This window comes from Leptodactylus fuscus, chromosome 9 (genome assembly GCF_031893055.1).
Source record: "Leptodactylus fuscus isolate aLepFus1 chromosome 9, aLepFus1.hap2, whole genome shotgun sequence".
Classification (NCBI taxonomy): domain Eukaryota; kingdom Metazoa; phylum Chordata; class Amphibia; order Anura; family Leptodactylidae; genus Leptodactylus; species Leptodactylus fuscus.
Window position 1 is genome coordinate 13333631 of NC_134273.1, and position 18119 is coordinate 13351749.

The 18119-nt window shown below is 47.6% G+C and overlaps 1 protein-coding gene across 2 annotated transcripts in view; it reads right to left on the reverse strand.

Annotated features, from left to right (window-relative positions):
• Positions 1–18119, reverse strand: part of ZFYVE9 (zinc finger FYVE-type containing 9) — a 33836-nt gene that overhangs the window by 5721 nt on the left and 9996 nt on the right. The window contains exons 2-17 of one of the 2 annotated variants that reach the window (XM_075287067.1): positions 13849–13950; positions 11025–12796; positions 9723–9822; positions 9082–9273; positions 6003–6166; positions 5724–5835; positions 5280–5402; positions 4288–4443; positions 3081–3305; positions 2903–2985; positions 2454–2558; positions 1519–1669; positions 1358–1438; positions 1046–1208; positions 835–940; positions 167–343 (exon numbers count right to left, since the gene is read on the reverse strand). In XM_075287067.1, coding sequence (XP_075143168.1) covers positions 167–343; positions 835–940; positions 1046–1208; positions 1358–1438; positions 1519–1669; positions 2454–2558; positions 2903–2985; positions 3081–3305; positions 4288–4443; positions 5280–5402; positions 5724–5835; positions 6003–6166; positions 9082–9273; positions 9723–9822; positions 11025–12796; positions 13849–13918 — 3780 coding nt within the window. In that variant the 5' untranslated portion in view covers positions 13919–13950. The remainder of the gene's footprint in view (positions 1–166; positions 344–834; positions 941–1045; positions 1209–1357; positions 1439–1518; positions 1670–2453; positions 2559–2902; positions 2986–3080; positions 3306–4287; positions 4444–5279; positions 5403–5723; positions 5836–6002; positions 6167–9081; positions 9274–9722; positions 9823–11024; positions 12797–13848; positions 13951–18119) is intronic. The other variant, XM_075287068.1, reaches the window with a different exon arrangement.

The following is an 18119-nucleotide window of genomic DNA, read 5'->3' on the forward strand; positions in this document are numbered from 1 at the left end:
TCATAGGAATCAATGAATTCGAGGATTTTTCCTGCTCTTGTCTGACCACGGCTGTCGGAGTCGAAGCAAGTGTCAGAGTCAGGAGTTAGTCATCGGAGTTGGTGGTCCTGCCTCCTGACTCCACAGCCCTGCCCATAACCTTTATACCTCCAATCTCAAGTCTTACCTGGTCCGAGTCCAGAGTCACCCGCAACCCCAGTCGGGTCATCCCGTCTTCTTTTAGTAGCTTGAGATGTGGACAAAGTGCAAGACAGAAAGCTTTGGCCACGTTTTCGGTCAATCGACTGTGGTCGGCGGGATCACTAAGGCCGCTCTGTTGTTCCTCAGTGTCCACGAAAAATACCTGATGGAAATACGACAACATGGTGGACAAGTGTGATCAAGGAGTAAAGGGAGTGTCCAAAGATCTAGAACTGTCTGAGTGGTGGGGGTCTGCCTGTTGGAACCGCACCGATCATAAGAATACGGGTCCGGTGTGCCCCTTGGAGTGCAAGTGTGCTGCCGCTTATCTCTGTGGCAATGCCAACCACAGACTGAGTACAGAGGTGAGTGAGGGTCTCGGCAGTCAGTCCCCCCCAATCTGATACTGACTTCCTCTTCTCTGGATAGGCAATACCAGGCCCCATGAACATTAGGTTGATAGTAGAGGTCAGACACATGGACGTGTTCACTGCGACCCTTAAAGCCACTTAAAGGGGTTGTCTAATCAACAAATAAGGGGCAGAAGTAACAACCTAAAGAGATGGGGCAAGAAGGGGGCAGAACTAGTCTCTTCTGCCAGTTTTGCACCTTCATTGGTATAATCCAGGATATCCCTTCCCCCCTTTCCCATACCTCGGTCCAACGGATGATTTTGCCATTGGCTTTGTACTCTGAGCCATGGGAGATCTTGACACTGGTAACAGACTCCAATGACTTGCCGTCAATAGGGCTGGAAACCCTGTAGAAAGAAGAGCATGATGGGTACAAGAGACGGCAGAGACGACCAGAACTACATGGCGGCCATCAGTATAATACGGGATTGCACAGCTCGCATCTCCTTTACCCCTTGTTGAAGTTTTTGTCATCTTCCACCCACTGCACATAGACGTGCTCCTGCGTCTCCTCGGCGTCCGCCTTCCCACACGTGATGGTGAAGTCTTTCATCTCCCTCAGGGCTTGTCTTAGGGCGTCCATGCTCTCCGCTGTGATCTGAACCATTACTCCATCTACGCACATAAAGAATGCAGATCTATTATCCGTTTCATTTTGCTTAAAGGGGTTGTCCAGGAGTCTCAGCCCATGGGCAGGAGGTTGGGAAGAGTCTAAGGAAGCCCCTATAACTCATTTTATTATGTATTTCTTCGCTCTCACTTACCTTCTACGATACTCGACTTTGCCAGGAACCCAGAAGACGGCTTAAGTGCTCCGCTGAAGACGAAGAAACTGGCACCGGTCACTGAAGAAATAGAGAGAGGTCACATGACTGTCAGCGCCATCACTCCCGGATCCATGCTACACCACGGTCCAGGCCGTTACCTTTGCGCGGCTGCTTATGAATACTGATGGCTTGTGTCTGGTAGTTGCCGTCGTCATTCTGCACACACACCAAGTGGGAATCGGCCTTCTGGTTGAAGCACGTGCCCCCGGCCAGGACATGTTCATTAGATTTGTTCATGGCTTTCATCATCTGGTTTTCAGGAAAAGAAAGAAAAATTAATTAAAATAAATGGCATGGAACAAAGATCGGCGTGAAGATCGAAGCTGGAATCTCTAGCAATTGCCAAGCAGAACCCTGCCAAGTTGTAATTGCTTTGGCATTGCCCCAGTAGTCCGGGCACTAAACCCCATCAATCAAACACCCCGCACAGGTCGCCTACTTCCCCTACAAGTACATGTTAAGGACTTTATAGTAATCTTAAAGAGTCCTTTACCTTTCAAACAGGTTTTGTGCGCCTATGAGCAGTAACATTATACAATGACCATTATAGGACTTGTGTTCTGCAGTTTTGGCAGTTTTCCCGTCTGCAGTCTCAGTTGTCCCTGAGCTGCTGGGAGGAGACTGGCTGCTATCATGTCTCCTGTAGACAGTACATCCTGATCCCTATCTCTCTCACACAGACAGACGTAAAAACGTTAGAGGGCGCCCTCTATGGACCAGAACGGAAAGAAGATTGCAACAAAATGCTCTTGTTCGGGTGCAACCAGTCTGTCCATATGCAAACTACGAACACCCTGGGAGAACCGTACAGGAAGCTGGACTGTCACGGTTCTCCCGGGGTGTTCGCACACACATTACATGGATTGTCATCCATATTGGTCAGCATAGATTTGCAGACAATACACAGATCTCTCCAGGGGTTTCCGAATCCTGACCTGACCCCCCACGCTGGCCGCCCACATAAGACAAGCCCTGAAGAAGCAAACAAAAGTTAAGGGTGCCCAAGCAAGAACATTGAAGCAATGGCAGATACCTCATTGTATCGATTGCTGGGAATCTTGATGCTGGTTTTTCTGACTTCCATATCCACTACCAATCCCTGGACGACCGGCAGCGTGTACTGATAATTCCGAAAATCCTACAAGAAACAAAGAAGGGATTGAGATCGGGTCTCTATAGGTGATACATGATAAATTTATTCTTTACAGATATTATAACCAATCTGGATTTGTTATCAGGTTCTTTGCAAAAGACAATCTAGCCTTAAGATAAGCCATCAATATAAAATGTAGATGGCCAACTCCAGGCACCCCGCTGATCAGCTGTAGCCTATATCTCTTCTTAGTTTACCAGGCACAGCGCCATCCTTTTAGCAGTGGTCATGCCTGGTACTGCAGCTTCGTTCTGGACCAAATGAGTCGTAATACCAGTCACGGGATAAACATCAACCTATACTACAATATTATTATTATAGATACTCACAGCCAAGACATTAATGATTGTGTGGCCGGTCTCCCCAAATAGCGGCTTCCGGAATCTGACACTGAAGAGCGGACACGGGTACACTGAACAGACAGAAGGGAAGGATTACACACCTGGTAACAAATCTAAGTGAAAAATGTGCAAAGATTGTAGAAAGTGAAGGTTTCCCAGCACTCACGTCTGTACTCTGCTCCCAGACGAAGCATGAGCCGCATGGGGAAAACTTTGGCCCACGGTGTCTCCCATTTCTGAATGAGGATCCCAAACAGGTAGGGCTGTGCAGGGAGTACCAGGTCTTGAAGGGACTGGTACGTGGGTGTAACATATAAGAATCCTCCGTGTTCCTTACTGCCGAGGAAGCTTTGGCTGACGAACGAGTGCCCCAAGTTTCCAATCATGTTACCTAGGATGGAAGCAAATACAGATACAGTATATTACATTACTATATGGCTATCTGTTCAACGCCTGCAGTACAGAACCAGGTAGAGAGAAGGTGCAATATTTGGTGTCCAAATCCCCTGTACAGACATTGCAGTAAATCATAAAATTCTGGCTGCCTACAGTCACCACTAGGGGGAGCCTGCTGCATACTGATAGAATACATTGGAAAATAACAGTGGGACACTTTTTAATGGTTTCCGCACCCTGCCCTATACTTACCTACTGGGAAAGGAGAGTGGTTCAATAAAATTGGAGCAGCCTAATATACACAGTGGCCCAAAAACTGGGATTTTTTTTGTTGGCAACTAAACAAACCACTAGACAGCTGCGGGCCTGCATTGGCCAGGATATCAGGCAGCGTTTTGGTACAGTTGGCTGGGTACACTCCAGTAACCGAGTACTAGGGGGACCCCCTATATTATACTTTGTTTACTATCCCCCTACTCAATAGGCTTACACTGTCAAAAGTCAGACAATATGGGGGAGGGGGGGATTTATTCATCTCCTGTGTTAATCCAGGTCAGAGCGAGATTGCACCAGGACTACGAGGCTCCGCCTTATTAATAATTCAGGTGCACTCCCATGGGGACAGGCCTAGATTTTTGGTATAATTCATACCAGTATAGTAAATTTGTTGGTCCCAGGTGTCCCTTGCCCCAATCCACCTTTCCCCAAAATGGCCAGCTAGTTAGAAACTGGAGGAAGTGCATTTTTTTTGCTGCAAAGAATCAGACAACACAAAAGTCAAACAAAACTGCCAATTTCAATAAATTCCCCCATTAGGTCATAGCCTCCCCCTAGTGGTGTCCACAGGTAGTGAGAAGCCCCGATGTCTCAGGTCCGGCTCCTACGGCACAAGCTGGGACTCAGTATAAGAATGAAGTCATGAACTTTCCGCTGGTCCCTGTGAAATCTCACAGTCTCCTCCCGGCCTTGCCACCTACCTGCCAACGCTTCCCGGTAAATTTCCACAAAGTGACAGAAGACATCCCTGGGCAGACACTTCTCGTCGGGCAGGCATTGCAGGAGGATGACGAGCTCGGCTTGGCCCACGGCGTGCATTCCTTTAGTGGTGAAACACCAACACTTCCTGTTCACATCTGCAGGAAACAAAGCACAGGCAGCCCTAAGTGAACCTGGATCCGCAACCTAGCAAGTAGCAATGGACGACAATGTATTCCTACATTATATCCTAATCCGAGCGCAGGATCCACACACTAGATTATAATTCCACATAAGGTTAGAATACTGACAAATGCAAATAGGAGGGTAGCAAAATAATGTTAGTGGTCAGCGCCAGGCAGGGGCAAATAAGGTCATGTGATGCATCAAGTCTAGATGGACATATTCAATCTTAAAGGGGCTTTCTAAACTTAAAGGGGCTATTCCATGTAGAATACTTATCCTCTATACAGAGACTGAATGCACAACATGGTAAACACCACCTTGCTCAGGATCAGCAGACCCCCAAAAATCAGATATTAAGTCTTGATCTTATGGGCAGTGGATAAATAGTCTTTGTGGCCTAACCCCTTTAATTGAAGATCAGCGGGATCGGACACCCAGGACCGCTGCGGACAGTGTTACAGTGATAGTGGTTGCACTTGGTATTGTAGCTCATCCCAATCATTTGCATGGGACTGAACTGCAAACAGAAGGTCACAGTCCGGGAATCAGAATTGGCGCCCATGGAGTGTCGCTGCCACTCCAAGCAGCAGATCCAAGGGGATCCTGGGTGCCGAACCCTGGCGATCCTCATAGGGTGGCCTATTCTAAGGGTAAGTGAAGGTGCAGACGTGACCACCTCCCCATTTGTCCTCATAGCAGTGAGGAGGTATAGGGGGCTCGAGGCTCCATTCTAGCAATCATTGAGTCGGGGCCATAGGGGTTTGTGGCTTCCACTGCAAAAACATTCAGACTCAACGACATGACGTACAATTCACAATCTTCACCATTGCCAAGAGATTTGCGTTCAGGACAAACACCAGGGGGTCTGGTCCGCCATCTTCTAGCTGCTGCATGACGGACATCTGGGAGGGGCGTTCTTCCACTGCATAATCTAGGAGGGAAAGGATCGCTAAATATTAGCCAATGAAATCCATCCTAAAATTCCAGGGGTTACACATAAAACCTAAGGAGCTAAGGCATATCGTGGCGTAAACTGGAGAAACGAAGAGGTAACGGACACGTCCATAGGATATCTATTGCTATGGCCTCTATTACTTACCAAGCACAGTGCCATATAGTGTATAGTGGTTGTGCTTGGTATTACAGTTCAGCCTCATTCATTTGAATGGGACTGAGCTGCAGCAGGTGACCAATAGGCGCTCAATGCCAATACCCTGTCACACTATAGCACAATCATTTATTCCCAAGTCACCTCCTTTCACGCCGGTAGAGATGAGAATAGGGGGAAGCCCGTCCTCTGGTATAAGGTTCATTGCACTGCCGACCTGAGTTATACTGCCGCAGAAGCCGGACGTGTTCTCAGTCTAAAAAAACAAAGATGGAGGAAAGAGAACAAAGAAGAACAAGTTAAAAATAAAAAATACCAATTGTAATTGTAATGTCAGACTCCTGATTATGTATATGGCGAGGTTACACTGCTCCGGTGACATCACACAAGGCTTCCTGTAGATTCCCCGCAGTATAGCCTTACCTCTGATGATGGAGAATTGCTTGGGGAGGATTTGTTAGTGTCATGCGATACTGTCAGGTTTCCAGCCGCAGGAGCTGCGCTCACTTTTCCCGCATCAGCAGCTTCCCCATTTGGTAAAATGCCATCGGCAAACCAGACCCTCCTCTGCTCTCTGGACTGCGACCCTGCGAGGAGAACACATGGACTGTATGGGTATCCTATAAGGAATTAGGCTCAGTCGTGTATGTCCCATCATGTTACATATACAGCATGGCAGGTCCAGTGTTATTATATATACAGTATGGTAGGCCCCATATTATATATACAGCAAGGCAGGTCAATGTTATTATATATACAGTATGGTAGGCCCCATATTATATATACAGCAAGGCAGGTCAATGTTATTATATATACAGTATGGTAGGCCCCGTATTATATATACAGCAAGGCAGGTCAATGTTATTATATATACAGTATGGTAGGCCCCGTATTATATATACAGCAAGGCAGGTCAATGTTATTATATATACACATCATGGCAGGTCCCGTATTATATATACAGCATGGCAGGTCCCGTATTATATATACATCATGGCAGGTCCCGTATTATATATACAGCATGGCAGGTCCCGTATTATATATACAGCATGGCAGGTCCCGTATTATATATACAGCATGGCAGGTCCCGTATTATATATACAGCATGGCAGGTCCTGTATTATATATACATCATGGCAGGTCCCATATTATATATACAGCATGGCAGGTCCCGTATTATATATACATCATGGCAGGTCCCGTATTATATATACAGCATGGCAGGTCCCGTATTATATATACAGCATGGCAGGTCCCGTATTATATATACAGCTTGGCAGGTCCCGTATTATATATACAGCATGGAAGGTCCCGTATTATATATACAGTATTGTAGGCCCCGTATTATATATACAGCATGGAAGGTCCAGTGTTATTATATATACAGTACTGCAGGCCCCGTATTATATATACAGCATGGCAGGTCCCGTATTATATATACAGCTTGGCAGGTCCCGTATTATATATACAGCATGGAAGGTCCCGTATTATATATACAGCATGGAAGGTCCCGTATTATATATACAGCATGGAAGGTCCCGTATTATATATACAGCATGGAAGGTCCCGTATTATATATACAGCATGGAAGGTCCCGTATTATATATACAGCATGGCAGGTCCCGTATTATATATACAGTATTGTAGGCCCCGTATTATATATACAGCTTGGCAGGTCCCGTATTATATATACAGCATGGAAGGTCCCGTATTATATATACAGCATGGAAGGTCCAGTGTTATTATATATACAGTACTGCAGGCCCCGTATTATATATACAGCATGGCAGGTCCCGTATTATATATACAGCTTGGCAGGTCCCGTATTATATATACAGCATGGAAGGTCCCGTATTATATATACAGCATGGAAGGTCCCGTATTATATATACAGCATGGCAGGTCCCGTATTATATATACAGTATTGTAGGCCCCGTATTATATATCCAAACAGAACAATGAAGGCCCAAGATGGAATACTAATGGTTGATGAGGAATAAATGACACTTACATTACATATATATAAGGATATGTTTCACATATCCTTATATATATGTAATGTAAGTGTCATTTATTCCTCATCAACCATTAGTATTCCATCTTGGGCCTTCATTGTTCTGTTTGGTTGTATCACCCCATTCATTATTTCTGTCTTATATATGTTTTAAAATGTATTTAAATAAAGCTTTATATATTTTTTGCTAAACATTTTCTGTGGCAGTGCGCTTTTTTAGCATAGTGTTCTACTTATATTGCTTTGCCAATTTTTTGCCCTATATTTAGTTGTGTATACCCGTATTATATATACAGTATTGTAGGCCCCGTATTATATATACAGCATGGCAGGTCCCGTATTATATATATACAGCATGGAAGGTCCTGTATTATATATACAGCATGGCAGGCCCCATATTATATATACGGCATGGCAGGTCCCCTGTTCTATATAACATATATACGGTAGGTTCTGTATTGTATCAGTATTATATATACAGTGTTGTAGACTCTGTATTACCTCCATAGACAGGACTGACCAGATAAAATTTAGCATAAAAGGACCCATAAAACCTATTAAATACCGAGGACAAGTTGTTAGAGGAATGTGAAGGACCACAGTGGCTGAAATACAAGCAAACAATGGAAGAAAATGTTGAGAGGCCTCCGGGGGAAAAGAATGGAATTTGCAGGAAGTCCAAGTGACACACCTCAGGAGGGGGAATAAACCAGAGGAGTGAGGAGGAAAGAAAGGAAAAATCCTCATCATTTCACCTCCGACATCTTTATATCCTGCAGTGAACACCAAGCACCTTGTCCTGGGCAGTTGGGGGGTTAAATAAAGTCATTATCTGTCCATATAAACCTGTAGGTCATCTATAAGCTCCCCTCTATAAGCCAGAACTGAGAGTCACTACCAATAGGATAGAGTCAAGTTGTCCTTTTTGCAGGGACTGTCATGCAGTCTGAATGCCCACCACGTAATACCTCAATCCTCCTGCAGAGGTCGCTCTGGGGAAAACGCCTGGCTCTGCAAAATCACCAATTTGCCAGGCGGCTTGGAGTGATCAAATGATCCAAGAGACAACACCCTGAGGGGGCTTCAGGGCAACTTTGGCCATTTGGAACTGGCTCCTCAGCAAGGCTAGGCCTCGGAGAGTGACGTGTTGTGCAAATAAAACGTGATTTTTGTAACAGAACACGTAACCCTAACCCAACGCACACAGATAAGCAGGGGGTCACGTGTACACTTGATAAGCTTGCCATTATGGTTTTTTTAGTAGCTCTTACAGCTAAATGGAAGACATGGGGCTCAACCATAGACAGCGGACCCAACGATATGCCATAAAGGTCTCATCAGAATACGGACCAGAGCAAGAACCTGTGTGAAGCAATAAAGGGTACGGTCATTTCTATACTATTCTGCAAATCCTGCGGGCCTGAGACGTCCTTATATCACAGCTACGTATCCAAATGACCGCTGTGTAACACTGTACAATGATCTCACCTTCAACGGCCTCACCTTCAGTTCCTGGATGTTTTAGGACCCCCACGGGCACCATGACGGTAGGAGGTGGGGAACTGAGGGCTCCTGACGCTTGTGCCTGTTGCATTGGGGGTATGGTGGAGCAGTACTCCGCAGGGTTGTTGGGATTTGGGCTCTGAACCGACGCACTCATCATGTTCTCCCATGCTTGAGCTGAAAAGAAAAAACATTGCAGAGAATTAAGGCAATGCCAAAAAAACGGCACAGAGCAAAAAAAAAATTCTATGTCTGACCTGAACTCCAACTTGCAGGACTACAGCTCATAGCATGCCCTGACCACACTGCCATGTTGAGAATTGTAGTCCTGCAACAGCTGGTGAACTGCAACACTCTGCAGCAGGGGTAGATAACCTGCAGCCCCCCCAGCTGTTGTGAAACTACAACCCCCAGCATGCATACTTGCTCTGCTGTCCTTGGAACTCCCATAGAAGTGAACAGAGCACCCTGGAAGTCGTAGTCTAACAGCCGAAATTTGCTAACCCAGCAATTGTGCTGCCATATAAGTCAATGCAAAGGCATAAGAGTGGACATACATGCTTTACTATTGTAAACCCAAGAGAATTTTCCCAAAAATGGCTAATCTACCGTATAAGGGCACTTACCATTGATGAGTACAGAATGGCAGATAACGCACACACGAGCCTCCTTCTTATCCATGTACAGTAGTTTGCATTTGAGACTGCAGCAGGCAGCACAGAATACCTGACGGAAGACCAGAGTAGAGGTCACTGCACCTATATATGACTATATATGCTATATCATGCGTGTATATCACATATCCAGTATATAAAGACAGACACTGGGGTGAATCACTGCAAAAACATCACAGATATCGCTCCATAGAAGCTGGCGTGTGCACAGGGAAGACCTGATATCTTACTTCCAGGGCTAGAGGGATGGGATAGACCAGGGGTAGGGAACGTACGGCTCTCCAGCTGTTGCAAAACTACAACTCCCAGCATGCATACTGGCTCTGCTGTTCTGGGAACTCCCATGGAAGTGAATGGAGCATGCTGGGAGTTGTAGTTTCACAGCAGCTGGAGAGCCGAAGGTTCCCAACCCCTGGGATAGACCATCAATACCGGATCATTGGGGGTCTGACAACTGGGACCACTGGTTGAAGATGTGGCAGTGTTTGGGTGAAGGGAGCGACCTCTTCATTGACTACCACAGTGACTGTGCTTGGTATTGTAGCTCAGCGCCATTCACTTGAATGGGGCTGATGAAAAGTCAGCAGTGAATGTGAATATGATGTCATTTTTTGTATACAGAACTAGTGGCACGTTCCCCACCTTAAAGGGTTATTACAACCTTGCAAAGTGATGGCATATTGTTTTATGCTCAGCAAACACTACGCGGCGAGCGGCAAGCAGCATCTGCTCTCAGCAGCAGACATCTGGGACCAGGCAAGTCACCCTGGAAACACAATATGGTTGTCAGATCCAAATGAGATGGGTGAATTTAGATGACAAGTACGCATTACTGACTAAGGCTAGGTTCACACTAGTATTGTTTTGTCCGTTGGTGCAGCGGGACGGACCCTATTGACTGTCATGGGATCCGTTGGGTGTCTAATGTCGTGCGGGATTTTGGCGGACACTGAATAGAGATTACAAGGGGATTACCAGGCGCTTAATGGTCTATCGCACCAGGCAGCTGTTCTCAGTGTTGTGGACGCTCCCGACTACTGCGGCCCGGCTGTGATTCAGGTGAACAGGAGCCAAGCTGTAGTACCCGGGCACTGCACCTACACAGTGGACAGAGCAGCTGAAGACAGCTGATCGGTGGAGGTGCCAGATGTTGGACCTTCACCAATCAGATATTGCTTAGGTCAGCAATATAAAATGCTCAGAAAGCCGCTCTCTTTTTGGTACACTACCCCCACCATGTACCCCCTGACATACCTTTCCGCAAGCTCTGCAGTGGTGCCTCCGTTTCGTAAATGTAAACCTGGCCTCGCACTTCATACAGTTAGGGGCTTGAGAATCAGGGACCCAGACTGGAGCCACCTCCCCTAGAGTTGTGAATGGCTTGGCGGCAGAAACCCCATACTGCCCAGCAAGGAGGTCATTATCAGGGCTGTCTGGGGACACTGCAAGGCACGGACTATTGGGGCCCCTGTAGTCTCCCAGCAGGTCACCGTTGGCATCAAAACCGGGGCTGCGAATTGCCGCTTCGTCGCGGAGAGCGTCCGACACGATGAGGTCATTCTGATTTGACTTGTTCAACATGTCGTTTTTGTTTTTGGAGCTACAGCCGGCGTTGGGGGGGACCAGGTCGCATTGTAACATGTCCGATAATGGCTTTGGAATCTGCAGCTTGAGATGAGTCGGCTGCTTTGGGCGTGCTCCACCATAGGGGACACTAAGAGGTTGCAGGCTGCTGGCGGTTTTGGACGTCTGCCCAGGCGCTACCTGACTGCAGAGGCCGTGCAAGTGGTTCTTCATGACATCACCGCCAGCATTTAATAATAGTCCTCGCCCCTCCGTGACATCATCATCCCTCTGCTCGTAAATGTTGGCGTAATATTCCGACTTGCACTCCTCGATTTCCTTCTCCTCCGTCACAGAGTCTTCTTTCGATGGTAAACTCTTTGGGTTATGAGCTACAGGTGGGTTTTGGATTCCATAGGAATCACACCCGTTTTGGAGAGACATCAGTGCGTCCGTCCCATCCGCATCACGCAGGTGACTCTCCTCAGCTTTGTCTCGGTCGCCATGTTCATCGTCTGCTTCGGACCTTTTCTCCCCATCTGGGGTCTCTTTATCGCCAGTCGCGCTGAAGTCCCCATTGGTCACAAAAGAGTCCGAGAAATGCTCCACCACTAGTCCAGGAGACCCGTGGGGCTGGAGACCATCACTAGCCGGCTCTAGGGGATCGATATCTGCAGAGCTCTGCTCGCCCGCACAGACCTGGACTACCTGCTTATCTGTGGAGGGGAGAGAGGAGGCTTTTAGATGTTTTTCGTTGGAATCATCTCCCACTTGGATGATATTTGGGCCATCAAATGCACAGGATACACTTCTATTGTCATTTTCCATAGGAGGAAGCTGACACATGGCAGACATCGGGGGCACAGGACGGGGTGGACTATTAAGGTCTTCAGTGCTATTTTGACAAACACTACTATGAATGCTACTAGGCCTCTGCACGGTGGCACATACACTAGTCTCTATAGTAGCCACGTTTTTACAGTCTGGATCGGTCTGTGGTTGCGGACTGCTGTAAGTAACATGTAACGGACTTTGCAAGATCTTGTCACTGTCCACAGCAATTTCAGGGTTCCCGGTAGCTTGGCATGAAGGAGCGCTGCCAGGAGGTGCACCCTCTCCAGGAGCGGCACTTATACCGCAGCTCATATTTAGGGTGACGTCAGCCAGCAGGGACTCCTGGTCGCACTGCAAAGCATTGGTACTGCATATGTTTTCCGGCTGGGCCTTCCTGTCCTCAGCCATGCTGGCGTCTTCTGTCACCATAGTGGACAGCTCTGGGGTAACGCATTCAATCTCTCCATTGGAACAGGGCTTCAGGCTGGGTGACCGGTCTTTGAGGTGAGCCTCGATGGCGATGATTGATTTACTGACATTGTCCAGTGCCGAATTCTCCGTCAGTCGAGAAGGAGGATTTAGGATCTGATTCCACTTTGCGTCCAACAATCTGGGCGAAACGTTCTCATCTGGAAAGCAAAAGGTGCGTGATCAATTGTCAGAAAAGATATAACCCCTAAAATACCCCCAATATTATAGGGGGGCGACCAGTGAGGAGGACTAGGGGGGGTTGGCTCACGTCACGGCTTCTGTGGGATTGAGCAGGACGCTTATTCTTATATTAGAGTCCTGTTTGGATCTCTCATTCCCATTGACTACAATAGGAGGCAGATTCTGAACACAATTTGGTGCTGATTTTTAGGCAGAATCATCTCTAAATTCGTCTGTGTACCCTTAAAGGGATCCTATCATTAAAACTCAATTTTTTTGTCCCTAACACGTAGGAATAGCCTTAAGAAAGGCTATTCTTCTCCTACCTTTAGATGTTTTCTCCGCGCCGCCGTTCGGTATAAATCCCGGTTTTCGACGGTATGCAAATGAGTTCTCTTGCAGCATTGGGGGCGGTCCCCAGCAATCAAACAGCACTGGGGGCGTCCCCAATGCTGTGAGAGAACTCTCCAGCGCCGCCTCCATCTTCTTCAGGAACGGGGTCTTCATGCGTCTTCTTCCAGTTTCAAATTTTTAGGCCTCGGGCATGCCTACAAGCCACAAGAAAATGGCCGCTTACAATACTGTGTAAGCGGCCATTTTCTTGTGGACAGCGGGCATGCGCAGTTGGCTTTGCCCTAGGCCTGAGGTCTAGAAGTTTGAAGCCACCGCCGGAAGAAGATGCGCAGAGACTGAAGAAGATGGAGGCGGAGCTGGAGATTTCTCTCACAGCATTGAGTGCTGTTTGAGCACTGAGGACCGCCCCCCAGTGCTGCGAGAGAACTCATTTGCATACCGACAAAAACCTGGATTTCTACGGAACGGCGGCGCGGAGAAGACATCTAAAGGTTGGAGAAGAATAGCCTTTCTTAAGGCTATTCCTACGTGTTAGGGACAAAAAAATTGAGTTTTAATGATAGGATCCCTTTACTGCGCACATCTGTCAGGAGTTGCAGGAAGGTGTAACCCTTCGCAATCGTTGTAGGCAACCCACCCCCGCTCAGAAGTCACCATATTGGATTTACTATCGCACCTTCGTTCTTTTCAAATTCATCTAACACTTTGTCCAGGTTACACGATTCTTCCTCAAAATAGTTCTCCATTTGTTAAGGCCCCGTCACGCTGAGGTCTCGGCCTGTAAGACAAAAAGGGATGCATTCCGTTACACAGTGTATAGGGTAATATTTAGGGTAAGTTCCCCCTTTTACAGGTGTATTCTAGCTCACTAGGAAAGGCCAATGTAAGTCTTAAACCAACATTGCTACCTTCTTCCAGAAATAGCGCCCCACTTGTCTACAGGTTGTGCGTGGTATTGCAGCTCATATCCATTCACTTCAATGGAGCTGAGCCGTATATCACACACATCCTATGGACAGGGGCGGCGCTATTTCTAGAAGGCGGCCGCCATGTTGGTCTCACCTTGAACAATCCTATTTCGGTTCTATGTGACCCTCATATAACAAACTGTGCGATGGCGAAAAATATAACATAAAACAATATATAAAAATAACCTAGATGAGTGACATTGATGGCAGAGAAGCGCGGCGTGTTTTAAGATGAAAGCTCAGGACTGGGACCTGTCGGCTAAATCGTCTCTTTCCTGGTGATGGATTTCGGGAAATGCATTTATAGAGGCTCTCAGGGCACTCGAGCCCCCGCAGCGGAGAGGTAATGGGAGGAGAGGGGCTTCTCTGTGACAGAAAGACAGAAGATTGTCAGCGCTCCCGTGTCTGCCGGAACAATTCGTAGGACGCTTTGTAGCAGATCTCATTACAGCGGGTCACTTTCACCGCACTTCTCCCGCTGACGCAGGGTGAATTACAAGGGAGCTACATCACCCCCTCCCCCCCACCCCACAGGTCCTTAGGAGGGTGACGTAAATTAATGACATTGCCTAAAATTAAACCACAATCCCATTTGCAATTCTCAGAAGAAATGACACATAAAATGACACAAATTTTATAACAAAGACTGGAAGAGCTGAAAGAACAGCGAGGAAAACAGGATTAGCTGCAAGGTCTGAATAAGAATCAAGGCCATAGCACTGACATACGAGAACAGAGACCTGACGCTAGGCAGGTAATGGATCAGATATTTACAGGGGGCCCCTAGACCCAGCAACCACAAAAAGTCTGTGTACTATAAGATATCCCACACACATACAGTCACCCTAGGACAGTGATAGCGAACCGAGTGCCCAAACTGCAACCCAAAACCCGCTAATTTATCATAAAGTGCCAACACGGCAAATTAACCTTAATAATGTGCGGATCCATAATTGTACACAATTACAGACCTGCAAAATATGGTCATGTGAATGGGGCTTTATAGAGCTTTCTGCTCCACTGTGACCCCTACACAGTCCAATCTGCTCCACAGTGACCCCCACACAGTATAATCTGCTGCACAGTGACCCCCACACAGTATAATCCGCTGCACAGTGACCCCCACACAGTATAATCTGCTGCACAGTGACCCCCACACAGTATAATCTGCTGCACAGTGACCCCACACAGTATAATCCGCTGCACAGTGACCCCCACACAGTATAATCCGCTGCACAGTGACCCCCACACAGTATAATCCGCTGCACAGTGACCCCCACACAGTATAATCCGCTGCACAGTGACCCCCACACAGTATAATCCGCTGCACAGTGACCCCCACACAGTATAATCTGCTGCACAGTGACCCCCACACAGTATAATCTGCTGCACAGTGACCCCCACACAGTATAATCCGCTGCACAGTGACCCCCACACAGTATAATCCGCTGCACAGTGACCCCCACACAGTATAATCTGCTGCACAGTGGCCTCCACACAGTATAATCTGTCGCACAGTGGTCCCCACAATGTACAATTTGGGCCACGGTGGCCCCCACACAGTGTAATCTGCTGCACAGTGGTCTCCACACAGTATAATCTGCTGCACAGTGGTCCCCACACAGTATAACCTGCTGCACAGTGGCCCCCACACAGTACAATCTGCTCCACAGTGGCCTCCACACAGTATAATCTGCTGCACAGTGGCCCCCACACAGTATAATCTGCTGCACAGTGGCCCCCACACAGTATAATCTGCTGCACAGTGGTCCCCACACAGTATAACCTGCTGCACAGTGGCCCCCACACAGTACAATCTGCTCCACAGTGGCCTCCACACAGTATAATATGCTGCACAGTGGCCCCCACACAGTATAATCTGCTGCACAGTGGCCTCCACACAGTATAATCTGCTGCACAGTGGCCTCCACACAGTATAATCTGCTGCACAGTGGCCCCCACACAGTACAATCTGCTCCACAGTGGCCTCCACACAGTATAACCTGCTGCACAGTGGCCTCCACACAGTATAACCTGCTGCACAGTGGTCCCCACACAGTATAATCTGCTGCACAGTGACCCCCCAGTGACCCGTCTCCACGGACGGATGCCCAAAGATAGGGCTCTGAGTGCCACCTCTGTCACCCATGCCATAGGCTCGCCATCACGGCCCTAGGGACTTATTCATACAGCCTATGTAAACTGTATTAGGACTTCCAATCCTATCCCGAGCACAGGTCTAATGACGCGAACCAGCAGTGTAGATCCACACAGGATAGGGATAAGTGTCTGATCATTGGGGTTTCTACCATCGGGCCCTCAGCGATGTGGAAAATGGGTGATCCTATGTTCCCCATGTGACTAGAGCAGTAGTACACACGCCGCTCTATTCACTTCTATGGGTTTGATGGAGACAGTCATCCCAAAGCGAATGGAGTGCTGATCAGCAGTGGGGCACTTGTGGGTCCTGTTTTCCAGATGGCTAGGGGGTCTTATGGAAAAGAGATATGTGTATATGAGATATAGGTGGGAACTATTCAGTAATGCATGCCCGTGACACCCAGTGTATGCCAAAGGAGTGTCTTGTACGGATACACTGCGTTGAGATACATTGATATACCTGTTACTTTACTCTATATGGCGACCACGTGCGAATCTCTGGACCGTGGTTGAGCATCACGAACGGCACATGGATGACATGCATGCCTCCGCGGCCCGCCAAACTATGCACAATCCATAGTCATGACATTACGTTGCGATTAACCTCTTCATCTATGTAAAATGAAGTCACATCATCCTCTTCTTCTCACAAGTCAAAACCTTAGCAGCAAATTGGGGATAAACCTACAGGACGGCCACCAATGGACTGTGAAATCGCTGACATTTTTCACGGCACGTCAAGGCTCACTTGTCAATTCCACTTACAGGAGCGGGGCCGTCACATGGATTTTCTCCTCGGCGGGATTCGTTCCGGAAGGGATGTTGCTCAAATGGCCAGAAACCCCCCCTGCCCGGCAATGTTATGGGTGAATGCACCATGTGAGTTACATCACCAGCATTTACTAGTCCATAAGGGCGTGTGCAGAGACGGATTACGGGGACGGCCCGCTAATATGGAGGCGGATATAGAGTGACGTGACCAAAATGGTGACTGTAAGGGTTGCCATTATTACCTTGGTGTCCATGCATCTTGTGCTCAGAGGGGTTGCAGCAGCGTCTTAGGTTCTGGGGCTGCAGGGAAAGTGCTATGGAGGAGGGCCCGGGTCAATCAGCTGATCGTCCTGGGGGCCACATTCTGAAAGGGGTTGTCTTTGATGAAACACATCGTTTAAAGGGGTTGTCCAGGCTAAAAATATTAATCAGTGGTGGTCCGACATCTGGAGCTGATACAAAGAAAATGGAGCAGGAAGCAGACAGCGCCGTTCATTGTATAGTGGCTGAGCAGAGTCATTGCAGCCTAACTCCTATTCAAGTGAGATGGAGCTGATCTGCAGTACCTGTTCTGGCCACTAAATTGAGAACGGAGCTGTCTGCTTCCTGTTCCATTCTCTGTATATCAAAACAACCGGAGAGGGTGGTGCACCCTTGCTGATCTGTCATGGGTGATGTATCCTTAGGATCGGTCATCAAAATTTTTATCCTGGATGAAAATATGGAAAATACGAGACCTTAGTCTGAACATAAGATGTCTCACAGACGGCACATGGAGAGGTTAATACAGAACCGTAACTATTCTACGTGTCGCCATATAGGGTCTGTGCACACTGCTATAAGGCAGACTAGTTTTTGGAGGTATCCATTAAGCTACACCTCTGACATAGGCGGTACAAGTAACTGGTCACAATGCTGCGGTATGTTATTTTGCAACGGCCCGCTATATAGTCATCACCGTAATAAACCTTACATAATGTCTTCCTATTGATCCCGGTGACTGCAACGAATGCAAAACCTACAGACACGTACAAGCCGCTCCAATCAT